This window comes from Elgaria multicarinata, chromosome 2, assembly GCF_023053635.1.
Source record: "Elgaria multicarinata webbii isolate HBS135686 ecotype San Diego chromosome 2, rElgMul1.1.pri, whole genome shotgun sequence".
In the NCBI taxonomy this organism is placed as follows: Eukaryota; Metazoa; Chordata; class Lepidosauria; order Squamata; family Anguidae; genus Elgaria; species Elgaria multicarinata.
Genome location: NC_086172.1, coordinates 59,677,550 through 59,704,830, shown reverse-complemented (window position 1 = coordinate 59,704,830; position 27,281 = coordinate 59,677,550). Strand labels below are relative to the sequence as shown.

At 41.3% G+C, this 27,281-nt stretch overlaps 1 protein-coding gene across 1 annotated transcript in view; it reads right to left on the bottom strand.

Moving 5' to 3' along the window:
• Positions 1–27,281, bottom strand: part of LOC134393285 (von Willebrand factor D and EGF domain-containing protein-like) — a 282,594-nt gene that overhangs the window by 80,291 nt on the left and 175,022 nt on the right. Inside the window, exon 22 of the mRNA XM_063118315.1 lies at positions 24,059–24,223. Coding sequence (XP_062974385.1) covers positions 24,059–24,223 — 165 coding nt within the window. The remainder of the gene's footprint in view (positions 1–24,058; positions 24,224–27,281) is intronic.

The following is a 27,281-nucleotide window of genomic DNA, read 5'->3' as shown; positions in this document are numbered from 1 at the left end:
GGATAGTGCATTTTTCATCCAGAAAAATATCTGCAAAGAAGCATTTCTCTGACATATTGTGCTCTGTGGCTCATTACTTTAAACTAGAAACATTCACCACTACCACCACCATATATGCCTTATTTAAATTGTCAGGAGAATACAGAAGAATTATATTAGTCCATGAAGTCCTGCTACAAGAGTGTAAGATATCAGTCCATCTTTCTATTTATCTTTCTTTGTCTCTGAATTAACCGCTTCCCTGGGTTTCCCCTCTGAATTTGTTTAGTGACACAGAGAATCTATAACCAAGTGTCTTGAAATAATAGGGGGAAAGCAGGATGAGTGAATGAGTCTACAAAATGACTAAAGAGAAAATGGCTTGATACAAGCACTTGACATCTCAGAAGTCATGCATGCATGGGTGCTCACCACTGCACATATAAATGTGTCTGTATATGAGAAAGAGAGAGAGAGAGAGAGAGAGAGAGAGAGAGAGAGAGAGACAGATCCAGTTAATTCTATTGGTATGCTAAGGCCACTCAACATGCCTCTTACATTGCTATATAATAAACTGTGAAATCCAACCCTATATATGGAACTCTCACAGTATGCATGGGATTTCAGCCTTACAGATCAACCCTACACATTTTTGTTCACAAGCAAATCCCACTGCATTCGTCAGAACTTACAAACTGAGTACAGCATTGCGTCCTTCGTGTGCTACTGATTTGAACTATCAGGAGTCCCAGTCATGTGGAAGCCAGTTACTCATGAGCAGCTGCCATGTGTAGGCTTCTCCAGTGCAGACATAATCTCAGCCAAATTGCCACTTATGTACACCAAGGCCTTCTACAACTATGGAGCATCTAAAACAGTGGTTCCCAAACTTTTTCAGGTAACTGCCCCCTTGGTTCCACAAACTCATGCCTAGCACCCCTTTACCCTACACTATAAAATAGGGTGACCATATGACCGGATTTGTCCTGGGTTTTGATGACAAATCCGGGAGGGGAGGGGAAATCCGGATTTTCCAAAGAGCAGCTCTAATGGGACTTAACAAAAATGCTTATAACTCCGTCATTTTATAAGATAAAGACATGAGACTTGGCACGATGGTAGCTCTTAGGAAGGGCTTTAGTCATACCAAATTTGAAACAGGTCCGTTAATTCATTAATTTTTTAGGAATTTTTTAAAAATTGAGGTTTTAAAATTATTATTTTTAAAATTGTCATTTTTAAAGATAAAGAGATGAAACTTTGCACCATGATAGGATTTAGGTAGAGCTTTAGCCACACCAAATTTGAAACAGATCTGTTCATCCGTTGATTTTTTAGGAATTTTTTAAAAATTTGAGAATTTAATTTTTTTTTTAAAAAAATGTTATTTTTAAAGATAAAGAAATGAAACTTGGCACCATGATTGCTCTTAACAAGGACTTTATCTATGCCAAGTTTGAAACAGATCTTTCCATTCATTGAGTTTTAGGATTTTTTTTTTAAAGTTTGAGGTTTTAAAATTATTTTTTGAAAATGACATTTTTAAAGATAAAGGGCAGAAAGTTGGCACTATGGTAGCTCTTAAGGAGAGATTTAGCCATGCCAAGTTTGAATCAGATCTGTTAATCCATTTTTTTTTTAAGGATTTTTTTAAAAGTTCAAAGTTTTAAAATTATTGTGTTTTAAAACTGCTGGAGCCATATCCTTCAAACTCAGGTTTTCAAACCTCCTCTTTGGAGTGTTGCACACTGAGCAGTTTCAGCCCTTGGCATTAAGGGGATCTCCAGTCTTTAGGTAAGAAGTCTTGGGCAAGCAGGGCACCTTTCCTGTTGCAGATTTGGTGGGCAGTCAGGTACCTGGAGCTCAGCAGAGGCAAAGCATCCACAAATCAAAATGACATTGAATCTCTCACTTGTTCTTTATTTCAGTGATTTTAACGTTAAGATGTTATGTAGAACAGATTTGTCTTAAATGTGTGCTGTAAAATCAGACATGTGACCAAGGCTATGTTCGGGTGGGCATGCCCCCTTGGTACTGGACACGCCCCCTCAGGGCAACCATGTTGTCCTCCTTTTTGGTTTCCAAAATATGGTCACCCTATATAAAAATCATTATTCAGAATATTGGTTTTCAACAACCCACCAAGGAAGATAATAACAATAAAATTCAAAACAGTAACAATTAATTGAATACTTTATTCAAAATCCAATTGGTGTGCCCCGCCACACTGGCTGCAAACAGAGGTGTTCGCTCTCTTTTCCCTCCCTCCCTCAGCAAGCCTGGGGCGGGTGCTTCCCATTTAGAAGGGATTCTAGGAGTTGAAGGACTTTTTTCTGTCTAAACATGCATAAAATTGTGCCTTTAACGTATCATGTCACACTAGCATGAATACAGGAATCAAATAGGATTTCCTTTTTCAGTGGAACACACTTACTTAGGAGTAAGCACCATTTTGTTATAGGAAAGGATAATGTATTTTAATTAAAATTTAAAAATAATTATCTGCCACCTGGTACAGAGTTTTCCTATAGAAAACCTGGCTGGGACTGAAGTAGAGGGGCACTAATTTTACTGTACTTATTGTCTTTAAATATGGTTAAATATCCCACAGTTACCTTGCTATTCTATTTCTACAATTCATTTTCTCCTGTCTTTTCTTCACCCTCTCTTTGTTTTCGGGCTGCATCCTATACACATTTACCTCAGAGTAAGTTCTATTGATCTCAGTGGGGCTTACTTCTGAATAGACATACTTAGGATTGTGCTGCAGCTCTGTTTTTATGGTGACACAAGATACATACCATGTTTACCAAAAGAACGCTTGAAAAAAGGGGGTTGGACACCCTGAAATAAGCAAGGGCAGATAGGAATGGTTTCAGCAAGCGTTCTGAAAAAAGGCGCTGCTGAATCTTCTTTAGCCAGGAAGGACCTGGGGAATTGCAATTCTCTCTCCCTCCCCCTTTTCTTTTCTCTCCCAATCCTGCTGTAGTCCAGATTTTTGAGGGGTGGGAGCACACACACAGACACACAGCATCTCTCTCTCTCTCTCTCTCTCTCCAACCACCCCTATCCCCAAGCCTCACAATAGCTGCGGGGCTGATTAGGACAGGAGGGCAGAAGCTCAGAGGGGAGATGGCCCCAATCTGCAACTCCTGACAGGGGAAGGGAGCCTGGTGAGACCTTGCAGCAGCACAAGCAGTCCTGCTCCCCACCCAGTCTGCCGGCTGACTGCTGTTCTTGGCAGCTGCTCTGCCGCCTGCTGTCCTCCACGTGCTCCTACCTCTCCACCGCAGGGCTGCTGCTCCCGCCTTGTGCAGCAACTATTGTGAGAGGTCTGCTGGGGCAGCTTGTAGAAGGGGGCAGCTCTGACCGAGGGAGGGAGAGAGAGAGCGGGTGGTGGTGGCTCCAGCAGGAAAGAAGCCCTGGGCCCTCCTAGGCAGGAGAAGAGTGGGCAGAGCAGCTGGATTCGCCGCTCTTTCCTGCTCTGCTGCCTCCTGTGGGCGCCTCCTCTACCCCCTACTTCTGGTGGGGCTGCTGTGGTCTTGAAATAGGAGGAGAAAGTGGCTGTGTGAGTGAAAAAGTCCTTCCTGAGCAGGAGCGGTGTGGGGAGGGCAGCTGAATTTGCCGCTTTTTCCTGCTCGGTCCCTGGGTTTTAGGACCTTCTGGAGAGACCACCTCAAGCGCCCCCTGCCCCCTCTTTGCCTGTTAGTGCCCCCTGCCATCCCTTTGCCTCTTAATGCTCACCTATGCAATCCCACTGCCCCCAAGAGGGCGGTACCACCCACTTTGGGAACCACTGGTCTAAAACAAGCCAATGGTAATACTCCAGCTTCTGATATTTGCCACAGTCTGTTAGATTCTGTTTGTGATTTCCAGGGATCATTTGCCTGTTTTGCAAAATCCTGATCTGATAAACTTAAGGTGGAATAGAACCTGTGGATTTTGGCACATCTCTAAGAATATTCCAAGGCCTAGATATGACAGGTTTTCTTATGTGATATGTGTGGGTGTTGACCACAAGAACCAGTTTGTAAACCAGGCAGTCTCAGCTAGATTTTGGATGCAAAAGCTAGTGACATACGGAACTAGTTTCTAGTAAAGTATTTGGACTTAATTACAAGGAACTCTGCTTAGAAAAAACATGTATGATAATATCTGGTCTCCAATTCTCAAATATTTTTGCAGCGCTTATCTCTGTGGATTATATTTTTCAGTAAACCTTTTCTAGCAATCCACAAAGGTTTATATATATTATTAAAAGCTTGCTTGAAAGGAAAAAAGAAAGCCCTGTGGTAAATGCTGAGGACTTAATCGTTGCAAAGTGAGTGATGCTAAAACCTTGTTATTTTATAACAAGGGAGGTTATATTAAGTGAGAGCAATCTATTTACTCATGTCATATTAAAGGACTTATTTATTTGTCTTAGAGTCTAGATCATTTCTTGGCTTCCAAATGAAAATCTTTCAGAACAGTGTAATTGACATTTAAATCCATTTATTGCTGCATTTGAATAAAATGAGATCGAAGAATTTGAAAGCTTCAATCATTAAAGCAAACACAATCCTGGCATGGAGCAATGATGAGGTGGAATGTAAGTCAGATGACATTTTTCTGAAATGTATAAGATGTGAGAGGAAATAGCATTTAATTCTAGTTAATCTATTTAATGCGTAGGAAACTCCCCAAATGCTGCATAAGAAATATTCTTCTCCTTGCTACTACATTATGAAAGGGCAATTTAAAGCTATAGAGACAATTTAGCAGGAGGAAGCCATAATAACTCTGGGCCCTGGGAATGTAATATTGCAGTGGAAAACCCCAAGCAGCAAAGCATCTAGCAAGATATGCCAAACTCATTATCAGCTAAATATAATCAACTGCACACAACCGCATCAACCACTGTCTTAAGAACCAAAATAGCAGCATACCCTAATCAGGTACCTTCTAGTTGTTTTGGATTTCAACTCCCATCAGCCCCAGCCAGCATGGCCAATGTCAGCAAAGCTGGGAGTTGTAGTCTAAAATATCTGGAGGGTACTAGTTTGGGGATGACTGCTCTTTAGAAGCCTTCAAGATGGTTTATTCAAGATGAGCCAGACTCCGTGCCTAAATAAATATGGATGTACAATGACTGCCATCATATGATAAAACTAGATAACAAAACTGAAACCATGCCCTTCTCATTCACCAGAAACGTTGTCCCTACCATGAATTTCAGGGAATAGAAAACAGAATTACAACAACCATGGAGAGTAAGTAGTATACAACATCCCAGTGACTGTATAAATTAGAGTAGAGAGCTTAACATACATCTTACTATGCAATGTAGGATATCTGCAGTTACACACTGGAACCTAGCAGCCTTGGAGCTTGCTATTCCTGCTCCTTTGACTGATTTTGTAAAACAGCAGCAACACATTAGGAGACTTTAAGCACAAGGGCACTTCTAACAGAGCACGCAGGAGCATGGATGTTTTCTAAGGTGTCCGCTTTGATATTGTTGGGCTGCTCCCTGCTGCCACCCACGAATTACTGGAAGCACGAAATGACAAATAGGGCTCCGGCCTTGCCAGGAGGGAAGTAGATAGATCTTAGAAGTTATCGCTATGATGTAGAATTACGGAACATCTTGCCCTAGAAGCTTGATTGTCCCCTTCCCTTGTTAACTTCAACCACGTTGTTGTTGTTGTTGTTGTTGTTATTTAGGAAGGTCTTTGTCTTGATAGCAACTGTTTACAATGTGCTTTTTATCAATTGCACCTATCTCTGTGGTCTCCTTATTGAGTTGTGAGTTTAACTGCTGTAAGTCGCTTTGGGTAAGGAATCAGAAGGAATGGATATAAATTATAAATTCTCAAATAAGTAATATATGGTGCTACCAACATGGACAAAGAGCATGCACACACAGGAGCTCCCAAAGCCCTCCTAATCCCAGCATACCTCCTGCCATGGGCGGAACTTTATTCGTTATAGGGATTGGTGGCGGGGGTGGGTGGGATTGGTTTGGTTTGGCTTTGAAAAGAATGCATCCAATTTACATCTTCAAGTGCCAAATGTGGACTTGAATGCAATACAAAAACATTTATTTATTTATTTATTTATTACATTTATATACTGCCCCATAGCCAAAGCTCTCAGGGCGGTTTACAAAAGTTAAAAACAATGAACTTTAAAAACAGATACACAAAATTTAAAACCACCAAAAGTATAAAAAAACAACAATATCCATTTAAAACAACTATTATTAACAACTATAAATGTAATAAATAAAACATGCATTTGGGAAATATGGATGAAAACATGTACACTTTTTAAAAGAGTGTACATTTGAAAAATGTGTACATCTAAAAAAAAATGTGCATAAATGCACTTTAGTGAATGAGAGAAAAATATGTACCACTGAAAAAATGCGAACAAAAGATGCAAATATTTTGAAAAATGCACACCAAAATAGGCTTGAATTCTAGAATACTAGAGTTGGAAGGGGCCTATAAGGCCATTGATTATTTCAATGAGAATGTACTGCACCTACTGACATTGACATTTCCAAAAATATCAGCAGAAAAAGAAAAAAAATGATTAATTTTGGACCTCCATCACATTCCCTCTCAACTAATTCATATTTTATGGATCATTTCTGAATGAGACATGGATAGTGTGGCTTGCCCATCACTAATTCAGAGGAAGTTATGTCCCAATAGAATGCTAAATGTACTTAGCTTCCACTGTAATCAGACTAGTTATGTAATACTCTGAGAAGCAGCAGCAAGAAATGGAAATGATAAATTAACAATGGTAGTGATTAAGTTTGTTTACGGTGCATATGCCAGCTATTAGACTTATTCCCTTAACACTGCTGTGGTATCTTTTGGTTATGCAGACATGCCAGATGGGAGTTAATAACAGCAGTGGGTACTCCAGTTTATCACAAAGTACGTGATGTGTATCTGGTCTTTGCAGCTGCAGCTTTTACATATTGATACATCCTAAAATATCTGTCCAATAGAAATCTTAATTTGACATACTGATAGATAACCTATAGATAAGCATTTGAAACTTATACTTAACCTATAGATAAGCATCTTGCACAAACAACCCGCTCACCCACCCACAAACCAGAACAAATATAATATTAGCTGGATGAAAGAAAGGATAGTCCCTTTCCTTTTCCTATCCATTAGACAAGAAAGTTGACTTTTTTCCTGGACAAAAATGATATTTCTTTCAGTCTGACTCTTGCACTTGAAAATAGCTTGAAAGTTTTGGAGGCAACTTTAGGAGAGGGAAAAATTGCTCACAGCAAGCATATCCATTTTCAACTAAAAAGGGAGAACTACACATTCTGGATAGCCAAAATTAATAGAAATGCAGGGACATGTACGATAGAGACATTTTTGTTCCCAGCTTTATCTGAGCCTCCAAGCATGCTTTTTTTAGGCTTAGGTAAAATAACGGTTGCTTTTTACACACACACACACACACACACACACACACACACTTCAGGTTATCCTCAGAAGCACTAAATTGCCATTGTGCAAGTGGTGAAGGCCACTAGCACAGCAGAATTTGTCGGACAAGGTGTGCATGGCCAGCCAACGTGGGCTACTGCCCAAGATGTTTTCTCATGTGATTATGAGGCAGTGCAGAACCCACAAACTTGAAAACTAGGTTTATTTCTAAATCATACCTGCCTCGTAACTCCTGAACTGACACTCTAAATCAGATTGGCCAAGACCTACCCTTAAAGTTATTTTGGAAATTTCTTCTGTAAAATAATGTTCTAAAATAACATCGTACTCCTAAAACAGGCCTATACAACTTGTGACTAAGCTCAGGGTAATCCAGAAAGCCACCCAGGTGTGGGTTGTTTTTAACCTCCTTACATTTTGCAGTTTGAGGTAGAAAGAACAACCAGGAGATTCATTATACCTCTTATGAGCTGCTGCACAAACCAAGTGGGCTCTATTGAGCTTGGTGGGTCATACGTTATGCACTTTATTGCTGTTTTACAGTTCTTGAAAACTGACATGAGGCGCAAAGGCATTCTGTTCTTAATAGTATTGGATGAACGGCAGTGCAAGCTTCTGATTTTTTAGGGCTCCCGGGCCAGACACCCTCAATGGGTTCCTTACCTCACCTAGGTCATGTCTACACCATGCATATATCCCAGGGTCGTCTCTAGGTCGACCCTATGCATCTAAATGATGCACAAGAGATCCCAGGGTCAAGCAGGGACAACCAAAGACTTTCCCCAGAATAACTGGGACTGCAGATTTCCTGTTTTTTCCGCCGTCCCAGGACACCCCCCGAGGACCCTGGGCAGTGTGGCACCCACTCCCAGGTTTGTCCCTTCTTCCCTGCAAGTAGTGGGCCCCCTCAAACGGGGTCTCTGTACCCATCAGAGGTGGGGGCAGCATTTTCGGCATCCCTGGGATGGCTCTCAGTGATTTTTGGAAGTTTCTTTTTTTAAAAAACAAAACAAAACTTACTTTTGGCACAGGATCGTGCCTGCACCATTGCGCAAACGTGGCCATGTTTGTTTGTTTTTAAAAGAACACCACGCAAGACAGCTCACTTCCGTTTAGACCCTGGGGGACAATTCCAGTAGTGGAAAAGCCTGGCATCGTCCCTCCCCGCACCCGGAAGGCCTGCAGGTGTAGACATGCCCCTAGTCAAACTGCTCATTGCAGTTGTTACCAGCTGCTGTTACTCCTCATCCTCTTTCTCAGCATTGCTGCCATTTGCTTGTTTGAGAAGCAGAGCACCAGTGCACAAGGAGGCTGTGGCATCTACTGCTCTTCCACCTCTTCACCACCACCACCACCACCACCACCACCACCACCACCACCACTGTTGTCTGGGCCAGAGCAAGAGGCAAATGAACAAGCAGACTACAGGGGTGAGGAGGAGGAGCAAGTCCAGCAAGTACTTGTCAGTGCTGAGGTGTGGGCTGTCAGCAAATGTCTAACTGTGCCTATATTTCATGCCGGCTCCAATCATTGGCATACAAAAGTAATATTCTATGGTTCTTGATAATTAACATACAATGGTATTTTGCATTTCAGAGGGCATGTGTTCACCTAGGGAGGGAGCAGGGAGGATCTCGCGATATGCTGATCGTGACATCCTTCTCCTGGATTCACAAATGGAGCACAACGTCCAGGGAGGAAGCAGAGACTGATCTCTTCCGGCAAGCCTATCCAGTGGAATTTTAGGATGCTTTTAGTATGCTTTAGGATGTTTTTTTAGGAAGTTTTAATTATGTATACTATGATTTTAATCAGTATTTTATGTATTTTATACTTACTGTTGTTCCCCACCTCGATCAGGATGGAGAGGCAGGTAAGAAATAAATTTGTTGTTGTTGTTGTTGTTGTTGCGCCTGCCTTTCTTAAATAAATAAATAAATAAATGCAGAAGCTGGAGCACACTTTTGCTCCAGTGAAGAAATAAGTAAAAAAAAGAAGAAGCCCTAACCCCACTCTCCACCTACCACCGATGTCCCTGGACTCCCCCCCCCCAATGCTGGATCCTTCCCTCTGTTGACCCCCGCTACTCATGGGGAGGAGAGAAGAAGCTGGGTTGGGTGCCTGTACCACCTGTGATCCTTGGGATCATCCCAGGACAGTGGGAAAAGCTGGGGGGAAAGTGTTCCCAGATATTCCAGGGAAATGGAGGGATCAGGGAAGATCCCTGGGATGAAGACTGGTGTAGACATGCCCAGAGTTGACAGTTAATGGCATTTTATATCTGATGCCTGCCTGACTTGAAAACGTCAGAATGTGCCAGGAGGTCCAAACTTTGACTTTTGAGATAAATTGCACATTTATTTTGGAAACTTTCATTCAAAGTTTGGACAGCAAAATTTGAAAGTTGATCACATTTTGAATATTTGATTTTGGGGCATTTTGTATCTGTGCAGACATTTATTTCAAGTTTAATTAGAAACTTATATTATTGGTGATATATGTGATGCTGACACCTACTAAACACATTCATAAATTGCAGCTGTTATTCATTTATGGTGGGACTGTAAGGTAACAAAAGAACTTTGTTCAGGCAAGTTATCACAGGAGATAGAATATCAAGCCCAGATTATTCCCTTACCCTATGAGCCCATGGTGAGGCAGGGGGAGATAATGGAAGAAACAAGTAACTGAGAGCCATGGCAGAGATGTCCACCCAGGTGAATCTCAAGTCCTTGAAAGAGTAGGGGGAATCATGCATGTCTGCGTGAGATCCCAGCCAGGCCAGTAAGACCTTTTTCTCCTTTCAATACCTGGGGCTTTAAAGAAATGCACTGTGTCAGGTGACTCTTCAGCAGCCACTATTTTCTTCCCCTCCCCCCTCCAATGCCTCTCACTCCAATTTAGTATTACTAAGTTGGGGAAAAGGCTCAGAAGCATTGGGGAGAAATGCTGGCCACTGCTTTTACCCAACTGTGATGCATGCTGGGGCAAGGTCCATGTAAGAATCAGGATTGCACCTACTTTCCTCACTCCCCAATTCAACCTGAAGCTCTGAACAGAGCCTGCAGCGATGTATGTATGTATGTACTTACACACACACACACACACACACACACACACACACACACACACACACTTAGGAGATTCCCATTTATACAGAAATACTATAGGTATTTGTACAAATGGATAAATGCATTTGTGACAGCACCAGGGACAGTGGACATGTATTCATTACACTGAGGCACTTCCATAGAATCCTGCATGTAAGAGGGATAATATGAAGGAAAAAAGTGATCTTTTATTGATAAACACACACACACACACGTGTGTGTGTGTGAGTGTGTTTCATTCAAGGTACAACAGGTAAATAATATTCCCATTATCTGGATAATTAAGAAATTACTCAAAGGAGTTTTCCTATAACAGAGCAATCCATCAAAATTATTTTCATTTTGAATTTCATTAGGCTAATGGGCATACTAGCTATCTAGCTTTCAAAAGCACTAGCCAGATAAAGTGGGAAGGAAACAAGCACTCTGGTCTTTAACTATATTCTTTATGAGTGTATTTATAAAAACAAAACAAAAAAACAAATATAAATCATTCACACTTGGTAAGAAGCAGGCTGATTGTTAAGTAGCAAAACAATCAAGAATCTGAAGATAAGTTGGGCATATTCAGACATGACAATTAGGGTTCATAGTTAGCCCCTATGTGCATTTATAGGGCTTCTGTTCAACAGGCAGTTTTCCAATGAATGGGCAGGATGTGTATAATAGCAGCAGCAGATGATATTGCTAGCACACATGGTTCTGCTGTCTTCCCAAATGATCTTAATCAAAGAGAGAGAACAATGCCTAACTAGAACTTTTCAGACTTTCCATTACGGGGTAGTTGCCTGCCTCAAAATATAATTGTAAGAGTGTGTTTTATTAAAGAATTTCAGCATGCTGCTCTTTCAATATTTGCGCAAAAGACAGAGAAATTAATAAAAAAAGCCATTCTTATCTTTTGTCTCCTGGACTGTCAGACTCTTCCTCCTTGCTAAAACAGTGTGATACTGACATATATAGATGAGCTACATCAACAGAGATCCGATCTATTCCTCTGAAATACGCAGGGGTATTAAGATATATAAAAACAGAGTGGAGAAAAAATTGATAATGTTTTTGTTTTTCCAAGAGAAAATCCATGGCATTTCTTCAAAGGAAAGATGTCTCAAAAATGTAAATATTTTGCAGATAATACTGTTTTTCGTTTAAATGGCCTAAAATTACACCCACATTGTTCCCAGCTATAAATACATGACAATTACTTTACCTGTAATGCAAACCAGGAAGTTTTCTAAACTGCGATTGCTTCAAAAGTAAAATTGGATAACTTTTAATATAAGAGGCTTAAATTTTGGTGGTTTTTGTATTCATCTGTGTCTTTTAAAACATCAGATGCCATTTCTGTAGGTTTTTTTTATGCCATTAAATTAATTAACTAATACATTTTTTAATTAATGTCAGTTACCTATAATGTAAAAATGATGGTGGTGATGGTAATGATAGACAATTATAATACCATACTGGGACCCAAACTGGATGTGATGTTGCCTTACTTCCATGCCTGATGCAGCCTGGGCATGGGAAGGCTATTGTGGGTGGAGGGTGGAAAATGAGGCATGGAGGCATGCCTTTGAGGCCTCACCGTGACACCTACCGGAGAGGGGAGGGGAAATACGGGCCTATAAATTGGCTCTATCCCCTCCCCTCCTCTTGAAATGCGGCTCCCTCCCTCCCACCCTGTAGGCAGTGTGGGCTTGCTGGTCATCCTTTAGGGGGCTGAGTAGGATTTTTTTTTATCATAATCTTTCATTGGTCATGAGTTTTTTTGCCAACTTCACACTGTAAGACATGTGGGCGAAATAATTAGGTTGATTTGGCATTGTTAACAATTTGGTCACATTTGATGATAGGGTGGTATGTGCGGGCATCTGGAGCGGGTTAGGGTCGGTGAGCGTTCAGAGGCAGTGATCAGTAATCTCTGAGGTACCCCAGCTCCCAGCCCTGCAGCCCAGATGGTGGTGATAAGGGTTACCTTTGAGGCCAACCTTCCTCTCTGACTCGGAGCCCCAAGTGGTGGTTGACACGGGAGGCCTCCCTACCCCAAAAGGAGAAGCCTGGGAGGTACCCTTTCTGCAGATCTATTAATAAATGTGGTCCTGTTTAAATCCCAACGTTGTGTCTGCCTCATTATTTTTCACACTCCACATTCCCCACAGTGGATCTCCTGACATCACTTTGACTCTACATAAATAATATTTATGTAGAATCTGCACTGGAACATGAGAAATTCTTGGTCCTCCCCATTTGCTACAATGGTGCTATCAAAAAGGCAAAGCCCATCTATAAACTGCAGGCTCTATCCTTGCCAGAAGGCTGTGTTCCTGTTCCATCTTTATCACAATGAGCAGCGTTTTTACAGGTGAAGTGGGACAATCATCAGATGAAGATTTCCCTGTTGACAGTACAGTCATGCTGGGTAAACTTTTGTCTTGTGGTTATAATCAAAACCTAGACTTTGTTGTCACAAGTGTGAAAATGCAGCTCTCTTTATTAAAAAATAAATAAATCTCTGGTACATAGCAATGTAATCATAATAAGTAAAACTTTTGTCTTGTGGTTATAACCAAAAACTAGACTTTGTTGTCATAAGTGTGAAAATATGGCTTTTTTTATTTAAAAAAATTATCTTCGGTACACAGCAATGTAATCACCTAAGCCTGTAAATTTTAATGAGTATAATCGATCTATAAATTCTCTCACAATTATACACAAGTCAGCAATTTCCCCCAGGTTAGAAGTTTAGTCATTGGATTGTTAGTCTTACCTGTTCAAACTCCCATGAAAGTAGTGAAATTGCTTAAGGATGACAGCGTCTTGTTAGGAACGGGATGTAATCTGCAGTAGATGTTGTGATTGAATGTAAATATTATTCATGGCCTGTAACACAAGCCTTTCCCTCATGGTTTTATAGCTTGGGATTCATGGGTGTTCTGTTGCTGAGCTACATTGCTTACTAAATATATCAACTGGATTTGGAGCACTTAACATAGTTTAGATTGATGGAATGTATGGACCAGCTAGACTGCAAATCATTTATCTTTTAAATTATCTAAAATATTCTTTCCATCATGTCTTCCTTTGGGTGTTATATCTAGGTCATAGAATACTCCATAGAAAACTTCCCTGTAAGTTTTCCACCCCCTGTTAAGTATCCAGATTTTAGTAGCTGTTGCCTGGGCAGGATAAATTATTGTAGAAAACTCATTTTTTTCCCCCATGAGTGGAAGGATGAGTCCTGGCAGCAGTTCTAGAATCATCTACGGGATAGCACTGGATTTATTTTGCATCCCAGTGGCAGAAAGCTATTACTTCTTCCCTGGCTCTAAAGTAATTTTCGTGGCACACCATTACATCCAAATATTTTGCTGAACTGCTGTTAAATGTTCAGCTCAACACTTTGACACATTTGTAAGCTCTCTTCTTTCCTGCAGGCCTTCTGGTTTTACCACAGAACAAGATGTCATTTTGCTTAGGCTTATTCCAGTTTTCCAATAGAGAGAAATGTCAACTGGTTTCTGAGCAATTTCTATCTTCTTTAATTGTATCATCCCTTCTCTTTGTTCATCCCTTATGGACAAAGTGGGAAAGCTGAATTGCACATGCAATCCAGTTGCTGTTTTCTTCAATATGATCCCTCCTGAAGTGATATGAAATCAAGTGGAACAGCCTTTCCCAACCTTAGTGCCCTCAAGACATTTTTACTACAACTCCCATCAGCCACACCCAGCATGGCCAATGATCAGGGATTATGGGAGCTGAAGACCAGAACATATGAAGGCACCAGATTGGGGAAGGCTGGTATGGACCATGTGGACCAGGCTGGATAAGCTACAGCAAGCAACTGCCAGACATATTTATTTATTTACTTATTTTATTTTTTAGGTAATTATTGGACACAGGGCAGTTTACATAAGATCCAATCCAGAGAATGTGCCTGCTGAATGTTGAGAAAAGGTTTGTTAAAACAACAACCTCCTTCCAACTATGAAAAAGTAGCATTAAAAAATTCCAGTAAATCAGCTCTATATTACTGTTGCAGCTCATGTGAAAATATTTATCTCCCTGTGACAACTGAATCAGGTGAGGCTGTGCAGGTCCTGGACTGTTGCCTAGACTCAGTAATCGGCTGGATGAGGGCCAATAAAATGAAACTAAATCCTGGCAAGATGGAAGCCCTGTGGGTGAGTGGTTCCTGGGTCCGAGAGATGGGCTCATTGCCTGCTCTGGATGGGGTTGCACTCCCTCTGAAAAATCAGGTTTGTAGTTTGAGGGTACTCTTAGATCCATCTCTGTTGCTGGAGGCTCAAAAAGGCCGCTACAGCTCAGACTGCCTTTTATAAGCTGGTTAACCAGCTACACCCTCTCCTGGACAGGGACAGCTTGGCCAGCATGCAACTCTTTGCTGAGGACTGCACTGGCTGCTTATTCACTACTGGACCAATTTTAAAGTTCTTGTACTAGTGTACAAAGCCCAAAACAACTTGGGACCAGGATACCTGAGAGAGTGCCTTCTCCCCTGCCTGTTCACTGAGGTTATCCGAGGGAATGCTCCTGGTGGTTCCTCATGGATCTATAGCCTGATTGGAATCCATCAGGAGAAGAGACTTCAGTGGGGTGGCCCCTTCTCTTTGGAACTCCCTGCCCCTGGAGGTCAGGCAGGCACCAGCCTCAGATTCCTTTCAGTGCCTCCTCAAAAAGCCATTCCAGGAAGCCTTCCCTTGATGACCAGCGTGGTTTACTTTGCATTTTGCTTCTTTTAAAAATGTATTTTAATTAGGGATGTGCTCTGCTTCTAATCGGACCGGCGAATTAGAAGCGGAGCTGGGTGCTTCGCCTCCCCTTAAAGCAGATTCGAAGAGGATTGGGGGGCCGGTGGAGCGCTGCAAGAAAGGTAAGTGGGGTTTACCGGGCCCTGCCGCTGTCGCTGTCACCCATGCGGCAACGGCGGCAGGGCCCGGTAACCCCCCTCCCTCCTCTCCCTTACCTGCATCCGTCCGCGGTCCCTCGGCTTCTTCAATTGAGCCCGCGGCTCAACCAGGAAGTCTAGGCCGCACTTGTGGCCCAGACTTCCTGGTTGAGCCACAGGGTCAATTGAAGAAGCCGAGGGACCACGGACGGACGCAGGTAAGGCCCCCCTCCCCCTTGGTCCCTTACCGGGCTCTGCAGGTAAGGGAGAGGAGGGAGGGGGCCTTAATTGGTGCCACTCCCCTCCACTGCGGAGCTCCGATTTGGAGCTGGAGCTCCGGGGCGAAGAGGAGCGGACTACGGGCGGAGTGGCGCGGAGCGGGCCAATCCGAAATTTTTGGATCAGCCCGTGGGGCGGAGCGGGGGGGTCCGTGCACACCCCTAATTTTAATGCATTTTCTTCTGTTTTTATTTTATTTTAATCTTGTACACCACTCTGAAAGTTTGAATGAGGATAAATATTGAATATATATATATATATATATATATATATATATATATATATATTTATATACTGCTTAATATAATAACATTTACAAGTGGTTAGATATAAATATATCAGTTAATGCAGTAATTTATATTGATCTGGGAGAAATTGATATTTTGTAAAAGCTGGTATATATTCCATGGCTATAAGTTTCAAAATCATGTGCATGAGAGTTAACAGGGCTGGGACCAGACTCGAGTGCCCCCTCGGCATAGACCAGGGCCAAATCTACCACAAGCAGGATATGACACTTTGAAAACATTTTGGAAACTGTACATGGAGTGTGTCCTGGGCCCCAACAGTTGCCACTACTGTTATAAACCATTTTAAAGCAGGAGTGTAGAGTGCCCTGGTCTGTGCTGCCAGCTCCAAGTTGCCATAATTTCAGCTGCCAGTCAACTTCTTTCCCCAGACTGGGAAACCCTGCAGTGGAGGTGCTGGAATGCAATGGGAGCCCAGTGACATGAAGCAGTTGCCATATTTTAAATCCCACAATGTAATGCTTGGCTTCCAACATCAGGTGCCTGTCATTGCAGGATGCCCAGCCTTGCTCAAGCAGCCCCTTGGCTCCTGTTCTCTTTCCCTGTCACTACCAGGTAAGCCCATCTGGGAGGGAGGAGGTGACTCTCAACTGGCAGCTACAGCACTGCCAGGACCAGCTGACCGAAGGCCTAAGTGCTAGCAAACACCAGCAGCAATACAGGGGGAGGATGGTGATGGGTGTTAGCCAGGTGAGTGAACCCTAGCTCTGATGCTGATGCTGAAAGTAATTACAATTGAATGGTGTGCACTATGAGTTTAAACCAGACTTGGACTAAACAACCAGCCCATCAAAGAGAGGACACCTTCACACTGAGGACTGTCCTCGGTAAAGTAGGGCACCTGGCTACCCTACTTTGGAGGAAAGGATCTGAAGAGTGGAGGAATAAATAGCACTCTAAAATTATGTCTTGTGGACAGCTGAGATAATAGATGATATTATATAATAGATTATTGTAGATCAGCCTTTTTCAACCTAGTCCCCCACACAGATGTTTGGAGTACAATTCCCATAATCTGTAATAACCAATGACCATGCTGGCTGGGAATAATGGGAATTGTGTTTCTCATGCATCTTAGGGGCATGAGGCCCTAAGATATAATGAGCCTCCATGGAATTTTTATTTTTATTTTTTTAAAAAAATTAAAAGGAAAAAAACACACACCCTAAGGTAAATTATTTCTGGATATCTGTGTTTCAAGAGATTAGTTCAATAACGGGACAATGGGTTCATCCATCTCTTCACTTAGCCTTGATAAATTTATATATAAGATCAGACATTAACCTGCTAAGCAAGGAATTAGTGAGTCATTTATTGTTAGCAGCAAGATGGTTGATAGCCAAATATTGCGAAGATTGTAAAGGGCTTCATATTGCAAACTGTCCATTTCTCTCCTAGAGAAATGGACATGAAAGCTAAGGATAGCATGAGGTCAATGAAAGGACGTCAAGTTTGAAGGGGAAATTCAGTGAATGTGTAAATACAGAGGAGCATGGGAGAATGCCTCCATCAGCATATGCAGGGCTATGGAGAGCATAGATCTGAGGAAATGAGGCTCCCTTGCTAACATATGTTTCTGAAATAAAACTTGGTCTGTAAATGGGTGATCTAGGGATTAAGAGTTGTGAGTAATGAAATAATGTGTATTAAGCAAGTAAATTAATATTAAAACCAGTCAGGAATTGGAATTGAATGTAAATGAATGGTGATATTATTTGACTTATGTAACCAGAACTACAGAGAAATTATTTTATTTTTTAAAAAATACAGCTGCAGACAACAGAATTAAGTCACTTGAATCTACAAGTGAGAGAAGATTCTAGCTCTTATCATTCTCTTTACCAGAATATAAAACACATCTCAGAAACTATGGAACTGAGCCATTAATTGGAGCTCACAAATAGATTAGATTAATTTCTATCCTTACGCTATGGGCAGGTACAACAAAGTAGTTCACTACAATAAATTACATTTCCCCCCCTTTTCCCAGGTGCTGGTTTGAAAAATAAGCCATACAAAGTTCCTTTTTGTTTTCCACAGTATAGTAAAGTTGGATAATTTTGCAAATTTTTGTAAAAAGAAATGCTTATCTCTTAATTCTTAAATCATGGCATTCCTTTCTTCTCATAATTACCTGATAAGAAAGGAATGTGAGGGACAAGAAGTCCTTTTTGTTGGAATATGATAAGTGTCACTTGGAATCTTACTATTCACTCAAGCATTTTAAAGGAGTTTTTTTGTTTAGGGACTAGAAGAGTGTGTCTCAGCAGAGCAAAAGCTATTATTCAAGCGTAGGCTTAAATCACCATAATTGTTCATGCATGTAAATTTAATTTATATTTCCTTTCATTTCATCTACTAACTTTAATAATCACGTAATATAAAGTACTCCAATGTGCGTAGGTGCTATCTGCAGCTGGAAAGCCTGCACATTTGCTGTACACTGGAGAAGGATTTTAGAAAATCTAGCAAGGGGAACATGTTAATCACCTACTTCCCTAAACAAAAGGATCCGGAGCCAGTGAAATAACCCTGCAGGAGTGCATAGAGGGATAGGATTATCCTCCATATCACAAAACATCGGTAAGGAATAAAGCAACATCAACCACAGAATATTACAAAGCCAGCCATGGCCATCTGTATTGCCAGATTTTCACACACATTAAGGAATCTCCACATTTGCGGCTCTAGTAATCTAGAGGAAAACCTGGGCCAAATCTGACCGAGCATAGATCAGAGCCTATACTGTGTTGATGATGGGGGCAAAAAAGTCATACACCACTCTTGCATCCACACAGCATTGCGCAGTGAGCTATTTCAAGTAGTGAGAGGACTACATCAAGGCCTAGGTATAGAGAACAATAAGGACTTGGTGGCATTATAGCTCAACATCCTGCAAATTAAATCATTTGCTTCCATTCCAGCTTGGACTCCATAATCCTATGTACCTTTGACATCTTGTAACCATCACAACCTGACAGTTCAATTTGTACAGTCTGAGGATGTGGACAAAATCCTTAGTAGTGTGAGATCACCACTTGTTCTCTTGATTCTAGCACTTCCTGGAGGGTTAATTCAGTCAGAGGTGGCTTGAATGAATAGTTAAGGAGAGTAGTAAACACCTAGTGAACAGCTACTTAACAGAAGCCAGTCAGCTTTGAGATAGCTGTGATAAAACGATTTGGGGGCAAGGTATTGAGCACATAGTGGCACATCAACTTTGGGTCTTGGATGAAATAGATTATCTAAACCTGCTACAAACTAGCTTTAGGCCTGATTTTGGGACTGAAACAGTTTTGTTCACCTAGATTTATAATCCATGCCAGAAACTAGACAACAGGACGTATGCCCATGTTAGTTCTGCTGAACCTTTGAGCTGCTTTCAACACCGTCAGCCATGGTATCTGTCTGGAGTACCTTATGAGGATGAGCTTGGGAGGCACTCTTTTACAATTTCCAGTCATTCCTTAGGAGCTAGCTTTAGAAGGTGATAGTGAAGGACTCCTATCTGATGCCTTGACTATAGATACTTGGCATCCCACAGGGATCAGTGTTGTCTTATATGATATTTAACATCTACTTCTAACCACTGGGAGTAATTGTCCAGAGATTTGGGTTGTGCTGTCACCAATATGTGAATGACAAGCAGCTCTATTTCTCCTTTTTCTTCCAGTACCAAGAAACATGTTGAGTTCTGAATCAATGCCTGGTGGTGACAGTAATGGTCTGGATGAGGACTAATAAATTGAGACTTAATCCAAACAAGATAGTTGTACCTTGGTGGGAAGTGAGCAGAGTCTGTTTCCTACCTAGGCAAACTTCAGTTAATCACAAGTTATGCACAGAAGTTTGTAAAAGGGGGCTCTTGGATGGACAGTTTCCTATAATGAACACTGTTTCCCTATTCTAGGAAAACAGTGTTCATTAGATGAAACTGTCAATCCAAGAAGCCACTTTTACAGAGTTGTGTGTAGAACTCATGATTAATTGAAAATTTTTCATGTTCATTGTGACACGTTTACTAAAAAGTCTCATTTCTGAAAACCCTCAGAAGCTGTTGACTGAGTTGACTGAGTTATTGGGGCTCATTTCTCTGAAGCCCATCGCTTTCAGTGATGTCAAGCCTTTTGAGCAGGATAATATCAATCCTGGTGTACACCGAAGGAGCCTAAGTGAGAGCTGCTTTTGCTGAAGAGTTATATAGAATGGCAAAGTAATACAAAGAAGGGAATGATGATATAACACCTTCCCCAGGACTCTTAAATAAAAGAGAGACAAGCTCTTTGATGAAGTTGTTTGAGGCACAACTTGGCAGCAAAGGAAACTATACCCTGTCCATCTTTTAAGAGCTATCGATAATTGTAAAGATTTCAAAAAAAAAAGAAAAAGAAAGAAAGCTGGAAAACAAGATTGATCGATCAATGGTAATTCCCCCCCCCCCAATTGTGAGATAATTTGTACCATTTCTGCCATGTCCACAAGAACAGGCAGTCACCTCTTCCTCTACCATCACATTATTCTATTCATAATCTAAATTCAAAGATTAATAAAACAATTGATGTCTGAGAACTCCCAGATATGGAGCTTGTGCAACACACAACTGAGTGGTTGTTTGAACATTTTAATTAGCATTTTCCCTCTGCCATTGACCCAGGCATCTGCTTCTTCACTTGTGGATGGGTGACCTTGATATAGTGATACCTTCGAAACAGATAACAAGGCAGGAGGATAGAGTAGCAATAGCAAATGTCATGTTTTCATTGGGATTGAAAGAATCTGGCCGCTTAATATTTGCAACCTCAATGTGGAGTGTTTCTGTGTATTATTGAAGAAATACGTATGAATTCACGATGGTTGGAGGAAAAAGTACAGTCAGTCATGACATCTGATATTTCCACATGCATTATTATGGTATTTTATATTTCTGGAGCATATTATTTTCTTTTCACAGGTTCATTTTTCAATGAATTTAAAAGGCACCATTAACAACCGACTCTAAGGGTATCTTTATTCTCCAACTATCTCCATATTTTCTGCTGCCCCAGAGGGCAGGATTAGATGTAATTGTTTTACATCTAGTTAGATTTCAGTTAAACCATAGGAGAAACTTCTTGACAGTAAGAGCAGTTTGACAATGGACCAATGACTTGAGGGCAGGTAGGCTCTATCTTGCTGGAGATATTCCAGCAAAGATTTGGGGATGTTCTAGCTCTGGTTTACCTGCATCAATCAGGAGGTTGGACTAGATGCCCTAGACAGGCCCCTCCAACTCTTCAGTATCTTTTCTTACTTCAACAAGGAAAAAAAATAACTCTATTCCCTGAAAAAAAATTGCTTCAATAGTTCCCCCCCCTCCTCCAGTACTAATGGCACAGTAATTTTGGACAAATCAAGTTATCCAGTGTACTCTGGTGGGAGAACTGTGGTGGGAGTACTTTCAACTCTGAAGGTATAAAAAAGACGTGTCATGGAAGTTCCATGGTTTTAAAAAAGACCTTTTTAAATAGCAAAGCAACCACTTGGGGAGGTTTACTTTTTATTGGAACAGTGACACTGAGAAAAGAAGGGCCTTGACCATTATTCTCATTCTTGTTTTCCCATTCAAAGTTAAATCCTCTCCTCTTTCCATTAGCTCAGCTGAGGCAAAAATATAGACTCCATACAGGAAATTGTGTATTTCTCCCAACAGGGCTAATAACAGCTTCAGGGAATGGAATGATTTAGAACTGGAAATGGTGCTGGAGAAAGGTTTAAACAGTCCTTCCCCCAGGTGCTGCTGAATAAAATTGTATACCTCCCCCGCCTCCAAGTGTATTAAAGTTTTGTTGTTTTAATGTCAGTGTGCTATGCCTGTTGGGCCTAACATTCTAAGCCTATCTCTATGCTTCATTCCCTATGGATTCCTTCAATCAACAAGAGGTATTGGTAAAGAAGAGGTCAACATATTTTATCTCCACAGTGCATTCTCCTATACAGTAGACTTGCAAATGAATTCTGCTGAAGGAAAAAGTCAGGCCAGCTTTTAACATTTTGTCTTGAGCTGAAAAATAAGTCTTCAGCAGGTCCAGGCATATTGGCAACAGGTCTCTCTCTTGTAGTTTGCTAGGCCTAGACAGAAGCCTCTAAGTTTTTATGTGAGTCAATGATATCACAGGTCAACATGGTACTAGAAGACTTCCATTCAGGAAAACAGAGTGCACTCATAATCATTTCATTGGCCTCAATATGCAGCAAAGCTCTGAAATAACCATTGTACCAGAGTGTTCCTGAAAATTACAGTAAGATCAACCCACCTACCCACCAACCCCTACACACACACCATATATACACAACCAGCTCTAGGTATAAACTAGCTGAGACTCCAGAAATTGTACAGGATTCTCGTGCCTGAAATTGGCTAGATGACACTGTATCTGGAAATCACCCTGTGGAATTCACACCATCTAGAACAGGGGTAGGTAACTTTCTTGTTTTGAGGCAAGTACATTTGGCAATTTGGCAGTCCTGGGTACCACCATAAAATGGCTGCCACGGGGAGGTAGGGCAAATGACAAGTAATGTGTCCAAAATGATGAGTACAAGAATAGGTGGGGTTGGAATACCAGCACACTAAGCAACACCCTAAGCAAAGGTATGAACAGAAACTTATCTCACACCAATCCCATCTGCCAGTAAAAAAAAAAAAGTTTGTTTGTTTGTTTTGGTTTTACAAAAATGGGAGGTGTAGGGCATCTTGACAGGTGCCATGAACAATGTTCATGGGCACCATGTTGCCTATGCCTGATTGAGTATATAGCAGTAGTACATCATCTCTTTCCATCAAGGGTAGGTTTGGCCATGTTTGTAGAAATCCATCACTGGAAAGAGCATCAACCCACCAGTTCTATTAATCTATACATGCTGGAAGTGATAATTAAAGCATAAACAAAGACTGTTGGTTACTTAACAAATTTGCTACACAGTTATAGCCTGCAAACCTGAATACAAATCATACTTTTATTCAGGTGAATACCTAAGTATGTCACACAGTGAGAAGTTTTCTAGCTCCCATCTGAATATGACAGTTTGTTTCATAGCACAACCGCTATGATCAGGTGACAGCTCAGTGGTAGGGAATATTTGTTGCATGTAGAAGACTCGAAGTACAATCCCTGGCATCTACTGCAATGCAGTCTGTGTAGGGCTACACCTGAAAAGTGTCCTGAAGCTTCAATTGGCTCAAACTGCTGCAGATAGGCTGTTAAACAATGCACAGCATCAGGACCATATGACACTTTCCTGAAAGATCTTCACTGGTGGCTAATTGCTTTCCAGATGGAATTCAAGGTGTTGGTTTTTAACATTTAAAGCCCTAAATGGCTTAGGATCTGGCTATTTAAAGGGCCACCCATGTCATTATGAACCTATATGGTTATTAATATCTACAGGAGAGGCACTTCTGAAGGCACGATTAGCCTCAGAAGCCTGTTTGTCAGGCATGCATAAAAGGGCCTTTCCTGTGTTGCCCCCCCCCCAAAAAAACCCTGTGAAATATGCTTCCTCGAGAACTACAACTAGCCCCCACACTTGGTTTTTAGAAAGGGGGTGAAGATGCATCTTTTTAATTTATCCTGTTAAATTATGCAGTGCTAATGTTTTACTGGTTTTCATGATTTTTTTCTCATTGTTTTAAGGTTTATTGCTTTAAATTGTTATGCACTACCTTGATGGGTTGTTTTTTTTAGCAAATCAGACACTATATAAATGCTAATAATTATTATTATTTTTTGAAAAACAGTGGCATGGAAGACTACTGTTTGAAACACAAGAGACCTGCTATCAGCAAGAGTAGACAATAGTGGACTAGACTTGGTATAAGACAGCTTCTTTTGTTCCTACGGTTTTACTGAGAAAGTAAAATATTCACAATATTGGATGTAAACACACTGTAACATGTTAGCATCTGCTTCCTGGAAAACAGCTTTCCTAGACCAATTCTAAATCTTTAAAAGGATTTTTTTTTACCTGGTCTAGATGCTCTTGTGCAGATTCGTCCATTTCCAGAGAAACCTGCTGGACATCGGCCACAGAGGTATCCAATACTTGGAGGTTTACGGTCAATGCACATCACTCCAGGAAAGCAAGGTCTGTTGGCACAGTTAGTAATAGATGGCAGAACGGCTGCATGACCTAAAATGGTATCCAAGTGTCATTTCTTCATATTAAACTATTAACTGTAAAGTTAATTAAAAAGTTAAGCAGGGAGCAAATATAAGCTTTGGCCAAGGCTTTCTGTTACTTTTTTCTCTTTTAAAATATAATTAATGTTGGAAGTCCCAAAATCGTGTGCCAAGCCTAAGAAAACCCTGAAGGCACAACATATCAAAGCAGCTGTTTCTCATTAAGGCAAGATTTATTAGCCTTCTAATTACATGTTTTAAAGTTTATTATTCAAAGGTGCTTGGCATTTATCAGGGGTGAAAGAGAAGTGGTGATTTTTCAGTGCTGGGGAAAGGTTACGTAAGTGGAGAAGCCGTATAAGCGGCAGGCCAAACTACACATTTCACTGCAGGCTTGTATAATGAAGCCCCAGTGACTCCTTCGCCGTTGCAGAACATCTGCTAGAGGTGTGTGTGTGTGCTCTGAAACAGAAAAGGAGCAGTGGAGAAAGTTAACTTAACCCTTCTTCTTCCCCCTGAAACTCCCCATACCTGCTAATCCTTTGTAAACACAAGTCAGCAGCCACAAAGGGGTGAAAGCAGCTTATTGGTGGAGAGAGGGCGGGGCTTTTAGGAAAAGATAGCATCCCCCCGTCCCTCCTTCCTCATTGTTCCTCCCCACAGGATCTTCGCAAAGGAGCAGAAGCCATGGGGCTTTATTACACAAAGATGTACCTCTAACGCATCTTTTCAAGCGAGAAGAAATCAGGCTTCTGATCCTTGTCCAATATACACTGTATTTGGAAAACTATTTTTACAGGCATGTTTCCTCAAGGCTGGGCAAGTGCTCAAAGAGCAAGGAAAAATAAGCTACAGTCACTCACCACCTCACACCATTCTGGCTATTTTACCCTTCGAGATCTAATATGCAATAATTCCATTCAGCATTTCCAAAGAAAGGCTTTATCATATCCTTTTACTCTAACCAAAATTAACCAATCCAGGATATTAGTTACTTAGCTGCTGGCTATGATGTGTGTGAGGAAATGGGGGAACAATCAGCTAATTAGGGTGCATGAGGGTATAATATAGTATACTGTACTGTATACAAATAGGGAAACAGTAATGGAAAGACTGGGCATGTTCAGACGACACTTCACACAATCAGCCTGTGCCTGTACCACATTGAGGGTGAGTCAAAAACTCAAACTGAGTCAGTATGGGAATGGCCCTTATGCTGTCTCGGAAATCTACCATCTGTGTCTGGACACCATGTGCCAGTGCTTGCAGATGTCATATTGTCCCACACTCCCTCTGGAGTCAGGCACAGTGAGTGGTAGTCCACATTACTTAGTGGAGTGGGTAGTAGTAGAACACAGATAACAAAAATGGTAAGACTGGCACTTGCTCTGCCTTGGACACTGAGCTGCCAGACATAAATATAGCAGGCGATGCTTTCCCTGCTATTTATTATTATTATTATTATTATTTATTTATTTATATAGCACCATCAATGTACATGGTGCTGTACAGAGTAAAACAGTAAATAGCAAGACCCTGCCGCATAGGCTTACAATCTAATAAAATCATAGTAAAACAATAAGGAGGGGAAGAGAATGCAAACAGGTACAGGGTAGGGTAAGGAGGCACAGGGTAGGGTATCCATGCTCTTGCTTGTTTTGCAAATCTCAGACTAATGTGAGCACCAGAATTTAGCAATTCTCTGGACTCCACCCTTCTCCAAGTGTTGCAACATAGATTTTGGCAGTTTAAACTAATGCTGTGCCGAATATTTGTCTCACATATTTCTCTCACTCAATTTGATAGAAAAAAATTGCTTGCAAAATAAAATTCAAAGGAGAAGAAGTTTCTGAAAAATTTTCATGGGTTTGGTTCAGGGTTAGAATCATAGAATAGTAGAGTTGGAAGGGGCCTATAAGGGCATCGAGTCCAAGCCCCTGCTCAATGCAGGAATCCACCCTAAAGCATACCTGGCAGATGGTTGTCCAGCTGCCTCTTGAATGCCTCTACTGTGGGAGAGCCCACAACCTCCCTAGGTAACTGGTTCCATTGTCATACTGCTCTAACAGTCAGGAAGTTTTTCCTGATGTCCAGCCGGAATCTGGCTTCCTTTAACTTGAGCCCGTTATTCCGTGTCCTGCACTCTGGGAGGATCGAGAAGAGATCCTGGCCTTCCTCTGTGTGACATCCTTTTAAGTATTTGAAGAGTGCTATCATGTCTCCCTTACTAAGGAGATGGCTGAGGAGTGTGTATGAGTGTCCTGTGTTTCATTGCACAACCATCTGACAGCTTGTAGCCTCTGTAATGTCCCAACTTCCTGCCCTGGGGAAGACTTAATGAAGTAATTTCTCTCATAGTGCTTTTTCAGTTCAGGAAATGCAGGCAGCCTAGGAGATGTGCTGAGCAATGGAGACATGTGTAATGGAAAGGACACAGTACCCTTGGTCATCTTTTTATTTTATTATCTCACAGTGATTAGGTAAGGTCAAAAGCACCACCAAAAGAAATGCCAAAAGCTAAGAAAATGAGGCAGGAAAATGGAAGCCTTTTTCATAGGGAAAGAAAACACCAGGAAACTGGAGGTCAGGATTTGGCACAGCACACCTCTTCACTGGATCTGGACACAACACTGCCCCCCTCACACCCACTACAGGGCTTGTAGGAAAGGAATGGTACTATCAGCACCTGCATTATAAACAAGATGTATCCATAATCAACTCTCAGAAATGTAACATCTGGAAGATCCCAGGGAGGGTGCTGACCCTATATTCTCAGAAAAGTGCTAAGATTTTTCTTCTCTTACCTCCTAGAAATAAAAGACCACTTTAAAAATATTCTCCAATTTTTCTTCACCATTTTTTTTCTGTGCTGCTGCATTCCCCACCCTCCCTAACCTAATGCCGTGAAATGATACTAGGTATGGGGAAATGGTGGAGGACATAAAATGGGGAACAGGCTGCCCCCAGAGTTGATGCTATTGCCAATTGCAGTTGCAGTGCAAACAAACAGCCCTAAGGAAAAAAGAAATACACTGTGCTTCAACCTTTGCCAATGGCGAGTCCTACCT